Raw genomic sequence first — 26,402 nt, forward strand, 5'->3', positions numbered from 1 at the left:
CTTCCTTCTCGTCTCTAATGGCAGCTCTTGAACACCTTATGGACTGAAAGAAACTCCTTTATTTACGTCTGTGCTTTGCAGGTTCACAAAAACAGCTCCAGACAGCAGTGTCCCAGATCTGCCTCTTCACATGTGGGTTGGGAGACAGTATGAGGGACAATGTTGTGTCGCAGCGAGTTGTAATGATCTGAAACCTGCTGGCAACAAGGATAATGGAAGCGAAGACGATGAGTAATTTCGAAAGGAAATTGGATGGACGGTCTTGGAGGTCCTTGGGGGAAATGGGACTGACCAGATTGCACCACAGAGAGCTGTCATAGACCTCATGGGCAGGTTAGATTCCCCACAGTATGGAAACAGGCCCTTCAGCCCAAGTCCGCACCGACCCTCTGAAGAGTAATCCACCCAGACCCTTTCCCTGTATTCCCCTCTGATTAATGCACCTAACACTATGGGGAATTTAGCATGGCCAATTCACCTGACCTGCACATCTTTGGATTGTGGGAGGAAACCAGAGCACCTGGAGGAAGCCCACGCAGACACGGGGGAGAATGTGCAAACTCCACACAGACAGTCGCCCGAGGCTGGAATTAAACCCAGGTCCCTGGTGCTGTGAGGCAGCAGTGCGAACCACTGAGCCACCATGCTGCCCCAAAGTGGTCTCACAGAGTGGTCTCCTTCTTTGACTAAGGACAAAAGGGTAACTAGGGAGAGAATATGGCCCCTCAAAGATCAGCAAGGCAGCCTTTGTGTGGAGCCACAGAAAATGGGGGAGATACTAAATTAATATTTTGCATCAGTATTTATTGTGGAAAAGGATATGGAAGATATAGACTGTAGGGAAATGGACAGTGACATCTTGCAAAATGTCCAGATTATGGAGGAGGAAGTGCTGGATGTCTTGAAATGGTTAAAGGTGGATAAATCCCCAGGACCTGATCAGGCGTACCCGAGAACTCTGTGGGAAGCTAGAGAAGTGATTGCTGGGCCTCTTGCTGAGATATTTGTATCATCGATAGTCACAGGTGAAGTGTCGGAAAACTGGAGGTTGGCTAACGTGGTGCCACTGTTTAAGAAGGGTGGTAAGGACAAGCCAGGGAACTATAGACCAGTGAGCCTGACCTCGGTGGTGGGCAAGTTGTTGGAGGGAATCCTGAGGAACAGGATGTACATGTATTTGGAAAGGCAAGGACTGATTCGGGATAGTCAACATGGCTTTGTGAGTGGGAAATCATGTCTCACAAACTTGATTGAGTTTTTTGAAGAAGTAACAAAGAAGATTGATGAGGGAAGAGCAGTAGATGTGATCTATATGGACTTCAGTAAGGCGCTTGACAAGGTTCCCCATAGGTTAGATCTCATGGAATACAGGGAGAACTAGCCATTTGGATACAGAACTGGTTCAAAGGTAGAAGACAGAGGGTGGTGGTGGAGGGTTGTTTTTCAGACTGGAGGCCTGTGACCAGTGGAGTGCCACAAGGATCGGTGCTGGGCCCTCTACTTTTTGTCATTTACATAAATGATTTGGATGCGAGCATAAGACGTACAGTTAGTAAGTTTGCAGATTACACCAAAATTGGAGGTGTAATGGACAGCGAAGAGGGTTACCTCAGATTACAACAGGATCTGGACCAGATGGGCCAATGGGCTGAGAAGTGGCAGATGGAGTTTAATTCAGATAAATACGAGGTGCTGCATTTTGGGAAAGCAAATCTTAGCAGAACTTATACACTAAATGGTAAGGTCCTAGGGAGTGTTGCTGAACAAAGAGACCTTGGAGTGCAGGTTCATAGCTCCTTGAAAGTGGAGTCGCAGGTAGATAGGATAGTGAAAAAGGCGTTTGGTATGCTTTCCTTTATTGGTCAGAGTATTGAGTACAGGAGTTGGGAGGTCATGTTGCAGCTGTACAGGACATTAGTTAGGCCACTGTTGGAATATTGCGTGCAATTCTGGTCTCCTTCTTATCGGAAAGTTGTTGTGAAATTTGAAAGGGTTCAGAAAAGATTTACAAGGATGTTGCCAGGGTTGGAGGATCTGAGCCACAGGGAGAGGCTGAACAGGTTGGGACTGTTTTCCCTGGAGCGTCAGAGGCTGAGAGGTGACCTTTATAGAGGTTTACAAAGTTATGAGGGGCATGGATAGGATAAATAGGCAAAGTCTTTTCCCTGGGGTCGGGGAGTCCAGAACTAGAGGGCATAAGTTTAGGGTGAGAGGGGAAAGATATAAAGAGGTCTAAGGGACAACTTTTTCACACAGAGGATGGTATGTGTATGGAATGAGCTGCCAGAGGATGTGGTGGAGGCTGGTACAATTGCAACATTTAAAAGGCATCTGGATGGGTATATGAATAGGAAGGATTTGGAGGGATATGGACCGGGTGCTGGCAGGTGGGACTAGATTGGGTTGGGATATCTGGTCGGCATGGACGAGTTGGACCGAAGGGTCTGTTTCCATGCTGTACATCTCTGACTCTATGACACCATGCTCATTCTGGGAGGATGCCTTCTCTTTGAGTAATGCATGATTAGTCACATGAATCTTGTTATACCACACATCTCCTACACTCCATCCCAAATTTTGGTAAGTTCGATTCACCAGGTTTAGCCTCAGTGTCAGCCTTGATTCGGGGGCAGCAGACTTGTCTCTGAGTCAGAGGGTGTGAGTTTGAAGTGTAATCCAGCCTGACCCTCTTCTTCAGCATTGGGAGAGCTGCCCTGTTGTAGATGCTGTCTTTCTGATGGAGGTTATGATGTATCTCAGATCTGCCCTTTTCTGTGTCTGCACAAGACCTTACCTGGAAGAGGTGAAGAGGTGTCCTGGCTAACAAACTAATTAAAGGATGAGCTCCCTTTCTGGTTTTAGATAAGGGTGGCACAGTGGCTCACAGCACCTCCCATAGTCCAAAGATGTGCAGGTTAGGGTGGATTAGCCATGGGAAATGTGGGTTATGGGGATAAGGAGTGGGGCTCGGTGGGAGGATTGGTGCAGAAACGATGGGCTGAACAGCAACTTTCTGCACTGTCGAGATTCTAGGTTGCATTTCATTGCTCCCTGCTTTCATTAATCAGATGTGATACACCTGTGGAGCTGGTATCCATGTTACAATGTGAACCAAGTGGCCTGTACTCAATGCTGTTTGTGAGGGCTTGCTGAGCACAAATTAGTGCTTGGCTTCTTTTCATTACAATGGTGGCCACAGTCTGAAAGTACTGCGGTGATTAGTGTTAGGATTAGAGTGAGAGGTAATTGGGTTAGAGTTAGAGTTAAAGTTAGGCTTAGGGTTAGGGTTAGAGTTCCTGTTAGGGTTAGGGTTAAGGTAAGGGTTAGAGTTCGGGTTAGGTTAAAGTTTAGGGTTAGGTTTAGAGTTAGAGTTACGATTAGGGCAAGTACTAGGATTATGGTTAGAGTGGGCATGAGGGTCAGAATTAGGGTTGGAGGTCAGGGTCAGTGTCAGGATGAAGGAAGGGATTGAACTTTGTAAGGCCTTCCTTCATCTTTGACCGGAGCGTCCATCAGCTTCTCTCTAACCTCGACCCAATTTCGAACTCATTAAAAGTTATAAGGTGCTTGGGACATTTCCGTTATTCAATTAGTGACTGTTAAAGCTGACATCTCAGTAAAGTTAGTTCACAGCTCATTGTTTTGTTTTCCTTTTAGATAGAAGCCTACTCTCACCTACACATCGATAACTAACACAGGGACTAAGTAATCTAAGGAGAGGACACAGAAATCAGAAAGTTGGTGAGAGGTGAATGAGTTCTTTTGGGACAATATTCAGGATGTCTCCTGGTATGGCACTGTGATCATCATTGCTGAAGCTGGCTGCTTCGAGGCCTGCCTGGTGGTAAGCTCACAGCCCCGCTGCCTCCCCTCTTCCTCATTCAGGTGGGTGACCTCTGTGGAGCCAGTCACCATGTTTACGATGTGGACCACGTGGACCTTGTTCATTGCCTTCTTGCTCAGCAGGCAGCTGAAGACCTTCTTGAAGCCTTTGCGGAAGTGTTTGGAGACCAGGGCATAAACGATGGGGTTGAGACAGGAGTTGGTGTAGGCCATGCAGTGGGACAGGAGTCTGAGGGCATAGGTGGCCTGATTGAAGGGGAAGTGGCCGTAGTGGAAGCACAGGATGAGCACATGGTGAGGGAGCCAGCAGAGGCAGAACAACACAGTCACGATTATAATCATCTTGGTCACCTTTCTCTTGGATTTCCTGGATTCCGATATGTCTTCTATTGGGTCCACCGCCGTCCAGAGATACTTGATTGTCCTGGCATAACTCAGGCTTATAACCGCCACTGGGACTATATATCCAAATATGAAAGTGGAGGTGTCCATGATTTTTCTCTTGGGCTCCTCCCATGCAGGCATGCAGATATAGAACCACTCGTAGGGGATAAGGTCATAGTAGCTCAGGTAGGGCCCAGCAAAGACAATGGAAAGTCCCCAGATGACCACCATGACGGTAACAGCATTGCAGGGAGTGCGGAGCTCCCTGGATCGGAGAGGATATCGAATTGCCAGGTACCTAGATAATCCAAAACAGAAGGGGATGTGCATATGATACACAACTATTTATCATTCTGTGTAGAAAAATGCTTAGAAACTTAGACCGAAGTCACACGACACCAGGTTACAGTCTGACAGGTTTGTTTGAAATCACAAGCTTTCAAATCACAATCAGTGCCACTCCTTCATCATGTGAAGAGACTTCACCTGACGCAGTGCTCCAAAAGCTTGTGATTTGAAAATGTAGCTGGTGTCATGTAACTTCTGACTTTGTCCACCCCAGTCCAACACCAGCACTTCCACATCATCGAAATTTAGAGGCCATTCAGCCCTTCTAAACTATTCCACCATTCAATATGATCAGGGCTGATCCTCTGTTCCCACTTTACCCTTTGATCCCTTTAGCCTGAAGTACTATAGCTAATGCTCTTGAAAATGTTAAATGTTTTGGGCTCATCCTGTGGTTTACCACTTTCTCTGCAGATGCTGCCTGATCTAATCCATGTTACTGACTATTCTTTTCTGCTTGCTTCAGGTTTCCAGCATATGATTTGACCTTTTGTGATAATCAGCTCCATCGAGTCTTGGGTGTGGGATTAATGTATCGTTAAGGTTAACTGCCGCTGAGGAGCTGACACTGAATTGGAGGTAAAAAAATGATTTAGCTGCAGGGGTAGCAGTTCCTGATTAGGATATTGCTGTAACAAAAGCAGAAATTGCTGGAGGAGGTCTGGCAGCACTTGTGGAGAGAAATCAGAGTTAACGTTTCAGGTCCAGAGACCATACCTCAGAACTGATGGTAGCTAGGTAAAGGATGGTTTTTATAGGATGGGGGGAGGAGAAGATTAAATGATAGTTGGAGATAGAGCCCAGGAAGAGAGAAAAACAGTTAGACAGACAAAGGTGTGGTTAAACGTCAGCCTGGGAGAATCAAAAGCTGCTAATTGAGACTGTTTGTGGCTGACAATGGGATTATTATAGTAGCAATCCATGTGATGACAAGACCTGGTGTGTGGGGATTGGGGTAAGGACAAGGGAGAAGGTGCCCAGGCCTAAAAGTATTGAACTTGATATTGGTCCTGAAGGTAGCAGGGTCCCCAAGCGGAAAACGAGGTGCTGTTCTTTCAGCTTGTGCTGAGTTTCCCTGGAGCACTGCAGCAAGCCTGAGACAGAGACGTTGGACAGGAAACGGGGTGGACTGTTGAAGTGGTAAAAACAATGACTGCAGATGCTGGAAACCAGATTCTGGATTAGTGGTGCTGGAAGAGCACAGCAGTTCAGGCAGCATCCAAGGAGCTTGAAGTGGTAGGCAACTGGAAGCTCAGGGTCTTTACTGCAGGCAGAATGCAACTGTTCTGTGAAGCAGTCACCCAGTCTATACTTCGTTTCCCCAATGTAGAGGAGACCACATTATGAGCAGCAAATGCAGTGAACTAGATTGTGTGAAGTGCAAATAAAGTGCTACTTCATCTGGAAAATATGTCTGGGCCCTTGGATACTGGGGAAGGAGGAAGTAAACAGACAGGTGTTACACCTTCTGCAGTTGCAGGGGAAGGTGCCATGGGGCTGTCGGGGATGTGTTGGGAGTGAAGGAAGTGTGGACCAGTGTGTCCCAGAGGGAACAATCCCTGCAGAAGGCTGACAAGGGAGGAAATGGGAATATGTATCTGGTGATGGCATCACACTGGAGGTTGCAGAAATGCCAGCTAATGATCCTCTGGATGTGGATGCTGGTGGGATGGTGGGTGAGGCCAAGGGGGACCTTATCGCCATTGGGGGAATGAAGAGAGGGGGTGGGGGCCGAAGTGCAGGAGATGGGTCAGACCCAGTTGAGGGCCCTGTCAACAAAGGTGTTGTAAATCCTCCGTTGAGGAAGAAGATGCACATTTCAGAGGCCCCCTTGTCAAAGTTGGCATCATCGGAATAAGTGCGATGGAGATGGAGAAACTGGGCAAATGTATGGAGTCTTTACAGGGAGCACGGTATGAGGATGTATAGTCCAGGTCACTATACGTGTCGATGAGCTCGTAGTGGATATTGGTGGACAATCTATTCTGAGAATTGGAAACAGAGATGTCAAGAAAGGAAAGGGAGGAGTCAGAGATGGATCAGGTGAAAGGATGGGAATTGGAAGCAAAATCGATAAACTTTTCCAATTCCAGATGAGTGTGGGAAACAGCACCATCAATGATGTCATTGATTAGCCAGCAAAAGAGTTATGGGTGGGGGCCAGAAATGGATGGGAACTGGGAATATTCCACATACCCCCAAAAAGAGAAGGCATAAGACCCTGAGCTTGCAGTTGCCTACCACTTCCAAGCAGGTACCCATGGCTACCACTTTGACCTGAAGAAACTGGAAGGAGCTAGAAGAAAAGTGGTTCAGGGTGAGGATAAGCTGGGCCGGGCAGGGGAGGCTGGTGGGGTGGGGGGCTGAGAACGGTAAAGGCCGCTGTTCCAGGAAGAGGCAGGGAGCCCTGCGACCATCCTGGTGGGGGATGGACGTGTAAAGGAATTGCACTTCCATGGTAAAGAGGAGGCAACTGGCGCCCAGCAACTGGAAATTCTGATACTGATGTAAGGTGTCAGAGGAATCATGGACACAAGTGGGAAGGGAACGGGACAAGGGGAGAACAAAATCGAGTCGAGGTAGGAAAAGATAAGTCCTGTGGGCCAGGGGCAGGCCAAAACAATGGGTCTGCCCGGTCAGTCCTGTTTGTGGGTCTTGGGAAGGAGGTAGAAGTGGATTGTGCAGGGGTGGGGGACTATGAGCTTGCAGCCAGTGGGCTGGGGGAGATGACCAGATAAAATGAGGTTAGTGACCGCTATGGACACAATGGCCTCCTGTTCCATGATGGGATCATGGTCTGTGCTCTCTCTCTCTCTTGCTGTCTCAGTGTCAGGTCTGCAGCTGCAGAAATCCTTCTCTCTACGTAGTCCTCGATCCTGACCCAAGAGTCAGGCACTAGATTAATGTGAAAATTTGCAAAGCTAGACGTCACGAGGGTTCAACAGTGGTGCTAAACATGAGCGTCTTCAGTTTTTTAATATTCTTTATGTGGGATGTGGGCATCGTTGGCTGGAGCCAGTATTTATCGCCTGTCCCTAGTTGCCCTTGAGACGGTGGGGTTGAGTTGCCTGCTTGAACCTCTGCAGTGAGGCTGCCTGGTGCTGTGAAGTGGGAGAGAGACACAGTTCCTAGTATGGCCTCAATTCCAAATGGGAATGGTACGGTCTCATCAAACAATCCAATGTGGGGAGGGTCAAACCATTGCTGGGGAGGGGGGTGGTGAATCCAGCAAGCCAGAGTCATGTATCGTCTTTGTGTCTGCATGTGTCAACCCAGGAGGATGGAGAGGATAAAATGACAGAAAGGGAAGGAGAAACGCAAAACTGATAAAAACGTGACCAAAGAATGGCCTTGATAGATATTCTGATAACCATCAAAATTAATTAAATCACATCATTCTTGAGCTTTGTGAGAATTCAGTCTCAGTAACCAGGGAATTAATCTGAGCGCATTCTCAAGGGAACAAAACAGTGCCTGTCAGTTTACCGTCACTGTAAGGTTAAAGGGATCACAGTGCTGATTCAGATCAGAGGGGATCTGCCCACACACCATTTGTGAAACAGAAGCGTGGAGAGACGTATCTCAGCAATGCAGCACTTTATTTGATAAAAGAGAGACAAGAGGCCAAAGTGTGAATTAATTTGACACGGGAGAATGAAGGGTTTTGCATCACAGGCTGCAAATTTGCTTACATGTTAAATGAAACAAAAACGGGAAATGTTGGAAAACTGCACCAGGGGGTGGCAACTGTGGAGAGAACGAGCAACGATTGATTTGATTTGTTTAACATTTTTTTCAGGCAGGGGGCCTTGGGCATTATTTATTTCGCATCCCTGATTGCCCCTGAGAAATTGGCGACAAAAAGCCTTCATAAAATGACAAAGGAAAAAGACAAGGTAGAAGTAGGGAATTTGCTTCCACTGATGGGTGAATCTAGAACGAAGGGGCAGGGCTGCAACATGACTTAGCACTGAGTTGGGGAGGGACTTCTTCACCCAAAGGGTGGTGTATCTGTGGAATTCCCCACTCAGTGAAGCAGTTGAGGCTACCTCGTTGAATGTTTTTAAGGCAAAGATAAATTTTTGAACAGTAAAAGAATTAAAGGTTATGGTGAGTGGGCAGGTAAGTGGAGCTGAGTCCACGATAAAGATCAGCCATTGAATGGCAGAACAGGCTCGATGGGCCAGAAGGCCTACTCCTGCTCCTAGTCCTTATGTTCTTGAAACTCTGCAGTCCATGTGGTGTTAGGGAGGGAATTCCAGGATTTTGACTCACTGACACTGAAGGAACGATGAAACATTTCCAAGTCAGGATGGTGAGTGACTTGGAGGGGAACTTGAAGATGGTGGTGTTCCTATGTATTTACTGCCCCTGACCTTCTAGATGGAAACGGTCGTGGGTTTGGAAGTAGCTGTCTAAGGAGCCTGGATGAACTTTCAAATGCTCATCAGGAGATAAACTGTGAAAGTAAATGCTGAGAGGATGTTTTCCCTCATGGGAGAATCTAGAACCAGAGGGCACAGCCTCGGAATAGAGGGTCGCTAATCTAAGATGGAGATGAGAAGGAATTTCCTCTCTCAAAGGGTTCAGTGTCTTTGGAACTCCTTGCCACAGAGAGCTGTGGGGACAGAGTCATTGTGGATATTTGAGGCAGAGTTAGATTCTTGATCAGTCAGGGAAACAAGGGTTATGGGGTAAGGGCAGGACAGGGGATGAGAGGACTGTCAGATTAGCCATTATCCTATTGTATCACGTAGCAGGCTTAAGGGAGCGAATGGTCTACCCCTGTTCCTATTTCTTATGATCTTAGTAATGAAAGGGTAACAACAAGAGGATGCCCAAAGCAAGGACATGAAGGGCACAAACATCGGAAATAAAACAGTCCGGATTAACCTTTCGGCATACAGGGTGTCTTTGGAATTTTGCATATTTGACAGCTGCCCCAAATTATTTTTCATCAAATACCACTTGCTGCTTGTTCTGTAGATGCTGCCTGAACTAGTCTGTACTGCTAACTGTTTTTCAGAGCTTGCTTCAGATATCCAGCATCTGATTTGAGCCTTTGAGATAATCAGCTCCATCGAGTCTAGAATGTGTGATTATTGTATTGATAAGGTTAACTGCAGCTAAGGAGCTGACACTGAATTGAAAGTAGAACTTGCAAGTAGAACTTAGCAACGGCAGTAGGACAACTCCTAACTATTATGTTTCTGTGGTCTCTCTCTCTCTCTCTCTCTCTCTCTCTCTCTTACAGTCTCAGGTCCTTTCTCTGCACAGAAATTGTTCTTCGATTGGATGGAGCAGATTATTACAAAAAAGTGCAGAAAATCATGGCAAGGCAAGTAAACCCATTCTCCTCTGTTAATTCTCTACAAATGGTAATCGACAGCATAGGCCAGTGCTCTGCGAACGTGGTTTCAAATCCCATCACGGCAGTCAGTGAAATTTGACCTCTGCAAAATCTGGAATTAAAAGCTAGTCTAATGATGACTGTGTAATCATTGTTAACTGCCAGGGTGAACCCACCTAGTTTACGTCAGGGAATGTAATCTGCCATCCTTACCTGGTCTGGCCTACATGTGACTTCCAGACTTTAACTTCCTTCTGAAATAGCCAAGAGAGCCAATCAATTCAAAGGTGATTAGGGGTGGCTGACAAAACCCCCATCCCTACACGAGAATATTCTAGAATGCAGGAATTACTCAACAAAACAAGACGTCATTTCGTTAACTTTCCACCATATCCGGTCAGGCAGCATCCGAATGGCAGGAGAATCGAGATATCGGGCCAGAGCCCTTCATCAGGAATCATGAGGGGCAGAGGTAAGGTGAATGGAAGGTGTCTTGGGTGGGGGATGAAGCCCCTGATGAAGGGCTTTGACCTGAAATGCCGATTCTCCTGCTCCTCGGATGCTGCCTGGCCTGCTGTACTTTTCCAGCACCACGCTCTCAACTCTGATCTCCAGCATCTGCAGACCTCACTTTCTCCATCCACCATCTCAGTAGATCGCTGATGAAAATATGAGAAGAACTGCCATATTATCATCAGAATTCATCTCCAAAAGTGGTACAAATCCTTCAGAAAGCCAACATGGAAACGGTTTATGTTTTCAAGGGGCATATGGGCAATAGACAAGGTCAGCATTTATTTGCCCATCCATAATTGCCCTTGAACTGAATGGCTGTTTAGGCTAGTTGAGAGAGCAGTTAAAGCCCTGTGTAGGTCAGTTCAGAGGGTAGTTAAAGCCCTGTGTAGGTCAGTTCAGAGGGCAGTTAAAGCCCTGTGTAGGCCAGTTCAGAGGGCATTCACATTTCTGTGTCATGTACACACCATGTAAGGACAGCAGATTTCCCCTTCTAGAGAACCAGATGTGTTTTAACAGCAATTAATGACAGTTTCATGTGTCACCATAAGATTTAATTCCAGATTTTATTTGTCGAATTTAAATTCCACCAGATGTGTCACAGAGACATCGAGTCATAGAATCTTGCAGCATGGAAACTTACCCTTCAGTCTAACCCAGTGTTGACCATGTTCCCAAACTAAACTAGTCCCATCTGCCTGCTCCTGGCCCATATCCCTCCAAACATTTCCTATTCATGGCCTTATCTAAATGTCTTTTAAACATTGTAACTGTACCCATTTCCACCACTTGCTTTGGAAGTTCATTCCACACATGAACCACTCTCTGTGTAAAAAAGTTACCCCTCGTGCCTTTTTAAAACCTTTCTCCTCTCACCTGAGAAATACGTCCCCTAGTCGTGAAATCCCCCACCCAAGACACCTTCCATTCACCTTATCTATGCCCCTCATGATTTTATAAACCTCTATAAGGTCATCTCTCAACCTCCAACACTCCAGTGAAAAACATCCCAGCCTATCCAGCCTCTCCTTATAACTCAAACCCTCTGTTCCCGGCAACATCCTGATAAACCTTTTCTGAGCCCTCTCCAATTTAACAATATCCTTCCTACAACTAGTGGTGGTGTTGAGAGTTGAACAGCATATCACCAAGGCATTGGCCTAGTTTAATGGATTACGAGTAGAGCGACACTACATCTATTCTCCCATCTCACCCAAATGCTAAGCTTAAAACTATACAATCATTCGGAGGCATGAGTTGGGGAGAAACTCCAGTGGTGGAGAGCTACAAGAGACATATACTGTACCCAAACCCAAGCCGTTCTGCTATAACACACATTTTGTTAATGTGAATTTGCTATAGTGTGATTTGGAGGAGCCGATGTTGGACTGGGGTGTACAAAGTTAAAAATCACACAGCACCAGGTTATAGACCAACAGGTTTAATTGGAAGCACACTATCTTTTGGAGCGCTGCTCCTTCATCAGATGAAGGAGCTTCATCTGATAGTGTGCTTCCAATTAAACCTGTTGGTCTATAACCTGGTGCTGTGTGATTTTTAACATTGCTATAACATGATTGACGAATTGGGGACATTGTTTCTATAACGCGTACTTTTAAAGCATGTATGGAGGAACCTCGATTATCTGAATACCGATTATCCGAATTTCGGATTATAGATTAGATTAGATTACTTCCAGTGTGGAAACAGGCCCTTCGGCCCAACAAGTCAACACCGCCCCGCTGAAGCGCAACCCACCCATACCCCTGCATTTACCCCTTACCTAACACTACGGGCAATTTAACATGGCCAATTTACCTGACCTGCACATCTTTGGACTGTGGGAGGAGACCGGAGCACCCGGAGGAAACCCACGCAGACACGGGAAGAACGTGCAAACTCCACACAGTCAGTCGCCTGTGAGGAAGGTTTCAAGCTCCCGCAAAAACGTTCCATTAAAGAGGTAAGTGTATTCGATTTACTTGGACTGAAGAACATGTGAAAGCACGGGCAAAAAACAGAAACACAAGCAGCTCAAGCATCAGTGACTGGATCATTTTTAGGTAAGGATTAGTTATGCAGCCTATTACACAATATTCCCATCACTTTACTGGGCCGTTCATGAAAAAAATGGCCATATGCGTGAGGCAATGCAACACTCAATTCCCGCAAACTGACAAAGCTTTTGGAATTATAGAAGCTGTTCAGGACCTTGTTTAATGCTGGAATTTCATCTACAGCACAGTACTTATGAGATGGTAAGGGTTTAATCTTTCTCAGTTTAACCTGTAATTTGTAGAACGCAAAGATCACTTTGTTTAAATAGCAGACTCATCAAAATGATAGATTTAAACAAATTCTCCAGTAGAGCACAGCATTAGATCAGCATGGCTTCCCTTGTTTAAGGTAAAATCGATTATCCAAATAATTAATTATCTGAAATAAGTAGTGCCTGCCCACCTCGTTCGGATAATTGAGGTTCCTCTGTAATTGGTTATAATGCAATTTTGGCCCCATTAGTTTAAATGGTACTGCTATTATGCGGTTTTCTTATAACACGGAGTCACGGGAGAACGGAACTACCGCATTACAGCAGAACCGGTTGTACCTCCAAAGAAATCGGTCATTGTAAAGTAATTGCGCTGTTTCAGCGATCCACCACATACTGTACCTGTCGACTGAAACAGCGGCCAATGTGAAGCTGCTAGCATACATCGCCAGGTAAATGAAGAAATGGACGGCTTTGCACATGAATGACCCGAAAACCCAACCTTCCAGGGTGTAGATCGTGGCTTGAAATGGCACGCAAAATATGATGAAGAAAAAATCAGCCACGCTCAGGTTGAGGATGAATAAGTTGGTTGTGTTATGTCCCATTTGGCCATTTCTGAACAACACAGCGAGCACCAGGCTGTTGCCTACTGTCCCGAGTAGGAAGATGAAGGAGAACACAATGGGCACGATGATGCTAGCTGGGTTCAGCTGGTAGTTATCTGAAGCATTCCAGTGTCCAGACATCATGCTATCATCATCCGTCATGTCGGAAGGTGTAGGGAGCAGGAACTGGAACAAAAACAGTTACAATTAGGTAAAGTGGTCTTTTCCCCCTTGTTGGGATTAGATTACTTAGTGTGGAAACAGGCTCTTTGGCCCAACAAGTCCACATCAACCCTCCGAAGAGCAACCCACCCAGACCCATTCCCCGACATTTACCCCTTCACCTAACACTACGGGCAATTTAGTGTGAGCAATTCACCTAAACTGCACATTTTCGGACTGTGGGAGGAAACCGGAGCACCCGGAGGAAACTCACACAGACACTGGGAGAGTGTCTCCCAAATGCTAGTGTCAATTCGGATCACTCTATCCCACACAACTTTACCCACTATACGCCAATACCTTGTGTGATGCGTGGGCTAACAATTAGAATCAAAAGAACCAGACGAAAATCTATTTTGAAATATATTGAATCACTAAATATCTCTCACTTTGTTTTGTTGCAATTGTGTATCTTGACACATTTATCACTTCTCAGACTTGCCCCTGCACTTTTCAATTCCCCATATATTTTATCCACTGGAAGTGTGAGGCTGTAACGACGTTGATTGTATCTGGGGGTCCATGTGAGTGGGGCAACCTTAACAAGTAATGACAGAAGGACTGAGAAATAAAAGCAGCCAGGTCGGAGAAGGTGGTGGTATTGAAGGAACAAACAGAGATTGCTCGAGAAACTCAGCAAGGGCTGGCAGCATCTGTGGAGAGAGAAACAGAGTCAATGCTTCATGTCCAGCGACCCCTTCTTCCAAACAGTGAGTTTTGGCAAAGACCTTGTCAAAGACTAGAAGTGAAAAGCTGCCTGCAACGCCCATTCTCCTGCTCCTCGGATTCTGCCTGACCTGCTGTGCTTTTCCAGCGCCACACTTTTCGACTCTCCAGCAACTGCAGTCCTCACTTTCTACTTGGAGTGAAAATGAAGGTATTGACGTGAACAAGAATAAAGGCTAGGACAGAAACTGCGTTGGAGAGAGGAGCAGAATTTATTCAGGGCAGGCATAACTGGAAAGGATGTGACTGTCAGTCAAACATTTAAATAAAACAAAGAATTGTGGATGCTGGAGATCAGAAACAAAAACAGAAATTGCTGGAGAAACTCAGCAGCAGGGTGACATAGTTAACATTTTGAGCCCTCTGGCTCTTCAGAACTGAGGTTTGTATCGATGGAGATGAATTCAATGTCAAATCAGATATAAAGAGTAAAGAAAAGAAGATCAGATCAAGAGAGCTGGGAAATACATAACGTGAACATTGCTATTTTTAAGAAAAGGCTCAGCTCAGGCATTGCATTATGAATTTTGTCTGTTTCAACGCAGTAAATAGATGACAGCTATTTTTGTGGGTTCATGTCTCAGACTAACCATTCAACCTGCCCAGGTTAAAACTTAAACAAATCCTGGCATTTAACTGTCAAATCAGCATTGTCCATGGCAACACTCTCTACCAGAGTCCACTTGCCTTCCAACACAAAGGGTGTGGGCTTTCACGCAACTGTAGCGCATTTGACTCCAGATCAGAAATGGTGCAGCACAGTGGCTCAATGGTTAACATAGCTGCCTCACAATACCAGAAACCCACTGGTTCAATTCCAGCCTTGGGCAGCTGACTATGTGGAGTTTGTACATTCTTCCCATGTCTGTGTGGATTTCCATCAGGTTCTACAGTTTCCTCCTACGGTCCAAAGATGTGCAAGTTAGCTGCATTGGCTCTGCTAAATTGTCCATAGTGTTCAGGGATGTGTGAGTTAGGTGTATTAGTCAGGAGTAAGTATAGGATAGGGGAATGGGTCTGGGTGGGTTACTCTTTGGAGGGTCAGTGTGGACTTGTTGGGCCAAATGACCTGTTTCCAATTTGTAGGGATTTTTAAAAAAATCAGCATTCCCCTCTCAAGCAGTGTAAATGTTGTTTATCCCCTTGAATTGGTATTCTTGGAAATAGTTCTGGTGAATTTAAGATGGAAAGCTTCATAAAAAGTGTATATTTTTAGCAATACTAAAGAGATAACAAAAAAAGACAAAAATAAGTCTGCCCTTAGAAATTTAAAAGCTGCAGCATTAAGACCCTACACTTGTAAAAGATTTTTCTTTGTGCCAGTGCGTTCAAGTGGCAATAACTGACATTTATCACATACATCGAGAAAGGAGTGCTTAAACTTTAATGACAAGATTTAATTTTCTACAGAAAGTTCAGGCATGTCACAAAAATGGATAGGAACCCCAAAGTACTACAGGCATTTCAGTATTCAATTTCAAAATGTGCTTTTTAACAGAGGACTGTATATGGAGACAGAATAACTGTGGTTGGACATTTCAATGGCTTGCTCGCAAAAATTCTCTGTGGGTCTGACAGACTGTAAGCCTACAGGTATCAAAGAAACTTCAAATAGACACATAAACATCTCTTGTGGCTACAAAGATAAGAAGGGACTGATGATACCTGCTCAACAACAAGACACTCTCTGTGGATTATGTCCCAATTCTAGACACTGTGTATTTTTCGCTTTGAAGTATACAGAAGGACAGGAGTTTAAAACTTAGTTTCAACTCTACTGGAGTGCACTATTGGGACTAAGCATCTTTGCATTTAACAAGTTGGGTTTGAGTTTTAACATGCTATGAAGGACACAGATGAAGAACTGTTTCTTCATCACCCCTGTGTTGCAGGTAAGGATTTCCCTCGCTCTGAGTGCTAAAAGTTCACAGCCATGCAAAAGGGAAACATGGCAACAAAGGACTCTCTCCCACCCCAAATACTGGAATTTAATTACAATTGAAAGGAATCAGAATTTCAACCACTCTTCAAAATTAAAGCTCATGAAATAATTGTTCAACTACAGTCAACTAATATTGCGCTACAGTCACAACAGTTCTTCATGAACAAATCAAAGACTGATCTGTACCTCTTTTCTTTTCAGGTTCTACCTTTAATGCTGCCCTCGTATCTCTAATCTGGAAGTATTTGTGTTGCATTATTCATTCTTCATGCAATAAACACAGAAACGTAGAAAATAAGAGCAGGCGAGGGTCAGTCAGCCCTTTGAGTTTGGTATGCCATTCACTATGGTCATGGCAGATCATCCAACTCAACAACCGGCTCTTGCTTTCCCTCTGTATCCTTTGATCCCTTTAGCCCCAGGTACTATATTCAACTCCTCCTTCAAATCGTACAATGTTTTGGCCAATTAATTAACAAATTCATCCTTTGTTAGGTCAAGAAAGATCAGATAAATTGACTCCTCTTTTTTAAAGCATAGATCCATTTGGGTTTGGAAGAAAGGTACCCAAAAGGGATGGGGTCCTTTCTTAATTATTCCTGATGAAAGGCTCCGGTCTGAAACATCAATTTTCCTGCTCCTCGGATGCTGCCTGACCTGCTGTACATTTCCAGCAACACACTCTCAACTCTGATCTCCAGCATCTGCAGAGCTCCCTGTCTCCTTTCTTAATTAACCTTGTTGCGGCCAACCAAGGGCGTGGGTAACTAACGAGAGGGAGTCGATTCATTCCTCCTCTTCCAGTGTTTAACAGTTAGGGACATGCGTTTGGAATCATAAAGATTTGGGGAATCTCGCCCAGGGTCTGGTCGTAAAAGGGGCAAATACAGCAGGTTTCTAAAGTAACAAAGAGATCAATGGAAAGACTGTAGCACCTGGGCAGCACAGTGGCTCAGTGGTTAGTACTGTAGCCTCACAAAACCAGGATCCCAGGTTCGATTCCAGCCTCAGACGAATGTGGAGTTTACACATTCTCCCAAGTCTGTGTGGGTTTTCTCCAGTTTCCTCCAACGGTCCAAAGATATGCAGGCCAAGTGAATTGGCCATGATAATTTGCCCATAGTATTAGGTGCATTAGTCAGTGAGAAATGGATCTGGTGGGTTACTCTTCGGTGGACCGGATGGGCCGAAGGGCCTGTTTCCACACTGTAGGGAATCTAATATAATCATCTAGGTAATCCAATAGCATTTTTGTAAAACTAATAAGGAGATGGCACAGATAAGCCAGTATATGTGACCATGATGCTCCTTTAACAAGGTTATGTTGTCCTTGGATTTTTTTCCAAAGGGGTTGTAAAAGGCAGAGGTTCTGATTAGTCTGGGTTAAGTCCACTTTGATGATGGCTAACAGATACTGCCTAAGGCAACAAGAAGGTAAAAGGGCTAATGGATTTATTTGAAAACACTTGTACAATGAAAGGGGAGTGACCAGTTCTCCCGGTTCAGGGTTTTTTTTTACTGGTTTGGTTTGGGTTTTAGCTGTTAGAAACTGCAAGGGGCAGAGAAGCAGCAGTGGAAATAGGTTCCATGCTTCAGCAAATGATCCCTGGCTGATCCTTTCCCTCTCTGACATCTCTCCTGTCAGAACTTGGGTATGAATTTACCTTTTGGCCATGGGGATGTTGCAAGAAATCGGAACAACTCTTTTGTTAAGTTGCAGGGGTTATCTTGTTGGACGGGTTTCAAGCAGGGGTTATTCTAAGCTCTGTTTTTTTTGTTTGTGTTTCACTTGCTGGTGAGTAAATACATTCTGTTTCATTTAAAGCCAGCTGCATCACTCCTGGGATATCCACTTTATATCTGCCAACTAGAAAAGTTTGAGTCTGCGCTACCTTCTTAAAATGTTTTGAGGAGGTCTGGCCCGGTCTGTAATAAATGTTTAGCATCAACGGAAACCGCTATACCCTTTACCTATAAGGGTGAACACTATTAGCCTTGAGACTATTTTGACAGCAATTTCTGGTCTCTATACTCAAGTTTATAATGTGATTGCAAAAATGTGAAATTTACTGCTCAGATTAATCAGTCAATATTTAAACGTAAAACCATTGCGTTTTTGCATCATTCTATACTTGCTGGCTTCTGATTTGAGCTGTTAGTTTATCACGTTGTGTTGTGAGGTATGACCAATGCTAGCAAATATACCATTCAGGTGCCTGCAGTGCTGGCCTGTATTGCATTGAGTCCATTCAGATTGTACAGAGAATAAACTATTTTCTGGTTGTATTTTGAGAGCTGTAGGCGCATTTCTGGGGCAAAGTTTATTCCCATAACGGGTAGATATTGCCTCCTTTAGTGCCTCAGTTGCCAATAATTTCAGTTTATCTTGGAACTGACACCACACTCTCTTAAAATCTGCTTCTTCCAATTCTGCAATCCTGATCCAAATGTGGAGGCGAATTCCCAAAGAAAGGTGAGACTATCTATCCTTGAGCAGGAATAACACAGGACAGAATGAGGCCATTCTGCCCACAGTTCCTGTGTTGGTTGTTTGACGATGCTATCCAGCGAGTCACTCTCCCTTTGGTGCTGTAAATGTCCACCCTTTACGTTTACATTAGCCTTATTTGGGAAGATAACGCTGTCTCTGCTTTTATCACTCCTTCAGCAATTGATTGAGGATGATGTTAAGAAACTGGAGCAAAACTGAGGTCATTCAGCAACTGAAGATCTACTTGACAAAAGGCTAGATGGTCGTGATCGTTGGAGGTCAATCAGTTTAATGTGGCAGGAATTATAAACTTCAGACACATCAACCACTAACTTTCTCTCTGTCATAAAATCAGAGGGTGAGACTTTTTAAAAATGATTTTAAGGTATTCAGCTCTGTTAATAACTCCTCTGAAAATAAGTCATGCCAAGCGACATTTTTATTTGTTCATTCATTGGCCAGGCCAGGATTTATTGTTCATCTCCAGACCAGCTTCTTCCCTGCCATTATTAGACTGCCGTAGCCCGTGTGCATTGCTCTGTCTAAACACCCTGTAATCTGTATGTCCTTGTTTGCTATGATCTGCCTGTACTGCTCGCAAAACAGAACTTTTCACTGTACTTAGGTACATGTGACTGCAATAAATCAAATCAAATCAAAGTCCTTGAGAAGGTGGTAGGGATCTGCCTTCTTCAAACATGTGGTATGGGCAGACCCATCACACCACTAGGGGGCAGAAGGGGGTCAAAACCTTCACCTCTTGTCATCTGCAGTCATTGCTTTTACCGAGTTGATTTTAACCCTACTGCGAATCCTCTTGCAAGGATGCCTGCCTGGAAGAAGTTTTCCTCCTCTCTCTACAAGAATTTCAGGGAGTCCCTCTCCCATTGCGACTCCCAGGTCCCCATGACTTGTCCTAACTGCCTATCTTCTTTTCCACCTATCCACTCCACCCTCCTCCCTGACCTATCACCTTCATCCCCCCCCCCCCCACTCACCTATTGTACTCCATGCTACTTTCTCCCCACCCTCCTCTAGCTTATCTCTCCACGCTTCAGGTTCTCTGCCTTTATTCCTGATGAAGGGCTTTTGCCCGAAACGTTGATTTTGCTGCTCCTCGGATGCTGCCTGAACTGCTGTGCTCTTCCAGCACCACTAATCCAGAATCTGGTTTCCAGCATCTGCAGTCATTGTTTTTACCATGGTGTAAACATGTGATTCTGTTGAAAGACAAATCGACAGACTAACAATTCTCTTCCAAGGCCCATTATCATGAACAAATCTCTGAAAGCTGCACAAATCCATTGAATGTTATTATCACATTTTGTGAGGATATATTAGCGATTCGTGGAAACCAGGGTATTAGCATGAGGATTTAAGCACCAAAATTTCGACTCTGTCCTTGAATCCTAGAAATTAGTTTTACCATTATTAACAGACAATGCAAAATCCACTATTTTCTCTTTCTCTTTTAGCAGAGGTTTTGTGCATTTAAAATGGACAGATTCATTCCTGTATTAAAATGATAAATAGAGGAACATCACATAAATGTGTTAAGTAGTTTTTCACTAAGATGGACAAATACTATATCAATATTTTATTCTTTGGTAGAAAAGTTCCTTTCGTCCTCTAGTTTTCTTCTAAAAGTCATCTTTCCATTGAATTGTGATTGTGGAAAGCACCAGAAGCACTATGTGCAATTTTACACACACACACACGCACAAAAACAAACACACAAACACATACACACCCATCCCCAAGCGCACACGCGCGCATGCACATGCACACACAGATACACACAAACACGTGCACACCCACTCACACACCTCTAACAACCCAAACACATGCACACACAGATACACACAAACACGTGCACACCCACTCACACACCTCTAACAACCCAAACACATGCACACACAGATACACACAAACACGTGCACACCCACTCACACACCTCTAACAACCCAAACACATGCACACACAGATACACACAAACACGTGCACACCCACTCACACACCTCTAACAACCCAAACACATGCACACACAGATACACACAAACACGTGCACACCCACTCACACACCTCTAACAACCCAAACACATGCACATGCACACACAGATACACACAAACACATGCACATTTGCACACATACACATGAATACTTGTACACGCAAATGTACACACACCCAGATATATGTGCACATGCATACACATGCACACAAATTTGCATGCAAACACCTGTATTCATGCTCTATTACAATGTATTCCACATTATAATAATGTAGTCAGTTGTGCTATAATGCGGTAGTTCCATTCTTGTGCAATCTCATGTTATAAGAAAACCATAATATCAGCACCGCTTAAACTAATAGGGCTGGAACCGAATTATAACCAATACGTGCTTTAAAAGTTTGAGCTATATAAACAGTGTTTCCAATTTGTGAATTGTGTTTTGGGACTTTGTACGAATGAAATGTGCATTATAGCAGAACAACCTATAAATAATACCAATTCCTTCACTTAATAACAATGCTGAATTACTGTATGAATAGCACTTGTTGTGATGACTGTTTAAGCCGTAAAAATGCAGATCATTTTGATTGAAATGTAAAGTTTTACAGTCCATTTAAGACAACATGCAGAAACATAGACTGACGAACAAAGCAATGTCTTTTAAATGCTAATTTGTTCATTAATCTTCTCAATATGCCAGCTAAACAACTCATTATTCAGGATTATTATGCAAGAGTCCAGTCAGAATGCAACCAGAATATCGTATTCTCAACTGACAGCCAGAATTGTTATGGAACAGTCTCTTGCAATGATTAGAATAATCGCACAGTTAACGATTTGTGATGATAAGCATTGATTCTCCTTTGCTTTGGTGGATGAGAGCTCTTGCAGAAAAAAAGTAAAGACTAGTTTACAGTCTAGGTCAATGCCATTTCTTGCCTGTATCAATTTATAAAATTGAGTGCAAATACTCAGGAGAACAGCGAAGAGGAACTTCAGTTGGGAAGGTCGATCAGAGAGGTTGGGGCTGTTTTCTTGGGAGAATCAAAGGCCAAGAAGAGATCTGGTTGAAGAATCATGTGGGTCTGGACAGACTTAATGGGGAGAAAGTTTTCCCACTCTGCAGAAGGATCAAGAACGTGAGAGCTCAAGTGTAGAGTCATTATTGGTAAAAGAAGCAAATGTGATAGGAGGAAACGTTGATGGAAGCATGATGGGTCAAATGGCTTTGATAAGGTTTCACACGGTAGGTTGTTGGAGAAAGTGCAGAGGCATGGGATTGAGGGTGATTCTGCAGTTTGGATTAGAAACTGGCTTTCTGTAAGAAGGCAGTGAGTGGTGGTTGATGGAAAATATTCAGCCTGGAGTCCGGTTACTAGTGGTGTGCCACAAGGATTTGTTTTGGGACCACTGCTGTTTGTCATTTATATAAATGACTTAGATACAGGCATAGGTGGATGGGTTAGTAAGTTTGCAGATGACACTAAAATCGGTGGAGTAGTGGACAGTGTGCAAGAATGTTACAGGTTGCAGGGGGTCTTGGATAAACTGCAGAATTGGGCTGAGAGGTGGCTAATGGAGTTCAATGCAGATAAATGTGAGGTGATGCACTTTGGGAAGAATAACAGGAAGGCAGAATACTGGGTCAATGGAAAGATTCTTGGTAGTGTGGATGTGCAGAGGGATCTTGGAATCCATGTACATAGATCCCTGAAAGTTCCCACCCAGGTTGATAGTGCTATTAAGAAGGGATACGGTGTGTAAGGTTTTATTGGTAGAGGGATTGAGTTCTGGAGCCGTAATGTCATGGTGCAAAATGCTAGTGTGGCCACCCCATTACAGGAAGGATGTGGAAGCATTGGAAAAGGTGCAGAGGAGATTTACCAGGATGTTGCCTGGTCTGGAAAGAAGGTCCTATGAGGAAAGGCTGAGGGACTTGGGTCTGTTCTCATTGGAGAGGAGAAAGCTAACAGGTGGACAGTGAGAGCCTTTTTCCCAGGATGATGACGTCAGCTTGTACAAGGGGCTACAAATTGAGGGGTGATAGATTTAAGACAGATGTCAGAGGCAGGTTCTTTACTCAGAGAGTGGTAAGGGCGTGGAATGCCCTACCTGCCAATGTAGTTAACTCAGCCATCTTAGGGAGATTTAAACAATCCTTGGATAAGCACATGGATAATGATGGGATAGTGTAGGGGATGGGCTGAGATTAGTTCACAGGTCAGTGCAACATCAAGGGCCGAAGGGCCTGTACTGCGCTGTACTGTTCTATGTTCTATGTTCTATCCAATGCAACAATTCCATGATCCTTTACATGCAGCAAGTGGTTCAGGTCTGGACTGCACTGCCGACAGGTCTGGGGAAGGCAGGTTCCACCGAGACACTCAAGACACCATTGGATGGTTATTTGCAAAGTGACAACGTGTGAACTTACAGAGAGAAGGTGAGAGCGGCGCACTCAGTGAAATGTTCATTCAGAGAGTCAGACCAGATATAATGGACCAAATGGCCTCCATCTGCACTGTAACAATTCTGAGGAGAAAGTGAGCACTGCAGATGCAGGAGATCAGAGTCAAAAAGTGTGGCGCTGGAAAAGCGCAGCAGGTCAGGCAGCATCCAAGGAGCAGGAGAATCGACGTTTCGGGCATAAACCCGAAAGAAGGGCTTATGCCCGAAACATCGATTCTCCTGCTCCTTGGATGCTGCCTGCCCTGCTGCGCTTTTCCAGCAACACATTTTTCAGCTGTAACAATTCTGAGTCAAGCAAACTTGATGCAAACCCATCCATCTGTTCAACACTGCTGTAACTCCAATTGATTATGCAAAGATTTAAACGATGGCAAAAGATCAAGTGAAAACCAGGAACATGCATAAAACCAGAATATCAATTCAACGTTACCACCAAAAGGCAACATAGAGTCATATAGCACAGAAACACAACCTTTGGGCCAACCAGTCAATGCTGAACATAATCCCAAACTCAACTAGTCCTACCTGCCTGCTCCTGATCCATATCCCTCCCAATCTTTCCTATTTATGTACTTATCCAAATGTCTTTTAAATGTTGTAATTGTTATCACATCCATCACTTCCTCAGGAAGTTCATTCCACACACAAGCCACCCTCTGTGTAAAACAAAAATGCCCCCATGTCTTTTCTATCTCTGTCCTCTCACCTTAAAAATGTGCCCCCTCATCATGAAATACCCCCATCCTGGGCAAAGGACACCCACAGGTCTTTCTGCGAGAACACGCATTTTATTAACATAACTTATTATAATGCAATTGACGACTTGGCGACACTGTTTCTAAAATGCAAACTTTTAAAACGGGTGTTGGCTGTAACGCAATTAGATTAGATTCCCTACAGTATGGAAAGAGGCTCTTCGGCCCAACAAGTCCACACTGACCCTCCGAAGAGTAACCCACCCAATCCCATTCCCCTACCCTAAATTTACTCCTGACTAACGGACCTAACGCTATGGGTAATTTAGCATGGTCAATTCAGCCTAACCTGCACATCTTTGGATTGTGGGAGGAAACCCACGCAGACACAGGGAGAATGTGCAAACTTCTTGAGTGACACAGACAGTCACTCAAGATGGGACTCAAACCCGGGTCCCTGGCGCTGTGAGGCAGCAGTGCTAACCATTAAATTACCATGCCACCCCAAATTACCTCACCGACGCTTTAAGTGTTGTTTCTAAAGCACAATTTTTCTGTAATGCAGGGTTGCACAAGAACACAACCATTGTGTTATAGAAGAGCTGACTATACCATTAACTCTATCTATACCCCTCATGATTTTATAAACCTCTATCAGGTCACCTCTCAACCTCCTACGCTCCAGTGAAAAAAGTCCCAAACTTTCCAGCCTTTCTTTATAACTATACCTTTCATACCTGGCAAATTCCTTGTAAATCTCTTCTGAACCCTCTGTAGTTTAATAATATCCTTCCTAGAACTTGAACAACCCAATAACATTTTATAAAAATCTTAGGGGGGGTGGGTAACGGGGTTTGGGGCTAGTATGGCTAAGAGGGGCTGAAATGCCATCTTCTGGGTGGCCCTCCCTGCTGGTAGTGGAAACCCTCACACACAAACCCCTCTGGGTTATGCTGAGACATGGGCAGGTCAGGGTGCTGGAGATGATGTTACCTGCCCACCTCCCGCCAGTTTACTCACTTCAATATCAGATGCTCCCATCAGGCACTTCAGGACTCCCGGCTCGGAATCTGGGGAACAAATAGCACCAGCTTAATAAAAAAAATTCACAAAAAGTCAAAACCCTGAGAAAAACCGCTGGGATTCTCATTTTCTCCATTGAGATAGCACTGCTGCCAGAGGGCTGAATGGCCTCCTCTTGCTCTGTAACATCTTCATAAACAGCATGGTGGCTCACAGCGCCAGGGACTCGGATTCGATGCCAACCTCGGGCAACCATCTGTGTAGAGTTTGCAGTTTAGGTGAATTGGCTGTGGGAAATTGCCCATTGTGTTCAGGGATGTGTAGGTTGGGTGCATTAGTCGGGGCAGTATGGGGGGAATGGTGGGTTACTCTTGGAGGGTTGGTGTGGACTTGTTTCCATACTGGAGGCTCCCTGCTTTCATTCCTGATGAAGGGCTTTCGCCTGAAATGTCGATTTTCCTGCTCCTCGGATGCTGTCTGAACTGCTGTGCTTTTCCAGCGCCACTCTAGTCTAGACTCTGATTTCCAGCGTCTGCAGTCCTTGTTTTTACCCTGTTTCCACATTGTCAACATATGAACGTGTATTCATCCATCTCACCCATCTAACTTGCACCGTGCCAAGTAACGATGTTAAAATCTATCAACCTGTTTTAGATTCTCCCTATGTGGTAGCTGTATCAGTGAAATCTCTTAATTGCTTTCTTCAGAGCAACTGTGATCCTGACAGTATTGTTTTTCTTACAGGGGTACGGATTGTGTTTTAGCAAGACAGCGGTTAATCTGATAGCTCTCTCTGATTCTCTCCATCACAATTCTCTGCCGGCCATTGATTCTTAACCTCCTAACCCCGGTCAGTTCCCCCAAAAGGCGCCAGAAAATCTCCCTCCCTGACTGTAATTCTCGCCCCTCGCCCTGTCTGTGCAGTGTTTGATTCAGGTCACAGATTGAGGAAGAGGAAAAATCCGGAAAGTAAAATTGAAAGGGAATGCGAGTGGGAAAATGTCAAAGCAGTTTTCTGTTCAATAAGGAGATGCAAGTCCAGTAAATATAACCGAGACCCGTGTAGCCAGTATTTATATCGAAGTGTGTGGATATTTACAGACGAATTTGTATGCACATGCACTGTTTTGTAAATAACATTCTATCTAACCCTGTGCACTGTCAGCCCTGGTACATTCTGAAGACTCTCCAGTCGCATCCCTTAATGTTTTCAGCTCCACAGCCTTGATTTACAATATTCCAACTTCATCAAACTTACGGCTCAGTACATCTCAGTTTAATTCAGGACACACCAGTATACAATCTACAATCATTCCGTCTGTTTACAACGTAGTCACATTTACACGCACACAGCAGGCGCTACACATGCCGATGGATTTTAAATCTAACTGGACATCTCAGGTTACTTTGTTTGAAGTTAAAACGGAGAATTCCGGATCTGATTGTTGCTCTGTACCTGAATCCAGATGTGAACGTGACTCAGTGTCCCCTTCCTGTCGCTCCAGC

General features: G+C 44.6%; 1 protein-coding gene across 1 annotated transcript; it reads right to left on the reverse strand.

Moving 5' to 3' along the window:
* Positions 1 to 1,480: 1,480 nt before the first annotated feature.
* Positions 1,481 to 26,402, reverse strand: galr2b (galanin receptor 2b). Its single transcript, XM_072560035.1, has 4 exons — positions 26,353 to 26,402; positions 24,894 to 24,943; positions 13,110 to 13,501; positions 1,481 to 4,525 (listed from the first exon to the last, which is right to left on the reverse strand). Exons 2-4 carry the CDS (start codon positions 24,912 to 24,914, stop codon positions 3,775 to 3,777), a joined length of 1,164 nt encoding a protein of 387 aa, XP_072416136.1. The 5' UTR covers positions 24,915 to 24,943; positions 26,353 to 26,402; the 3' UTR covers positions 1,481 to 3,774.

The sequence above is a fragment of the Chiloscyllium punctatum genome, chromosome 40, assembly GCF_047496795.1.
Source record: "Chiloscyllium punctatum isolate Juve2018m chromosome 40, sChiPun1.3, whole genome shotgun sequence".
In the NCBI taxonomy this organism is placed as follows: domain Eukaryota; kingdom Metazoa; phylum Chordata; class Chondrichthyes; order Orectolobiformes; family Hemiscylliidae; genus Chiloscyllium; species Chiloscyllium punctatum.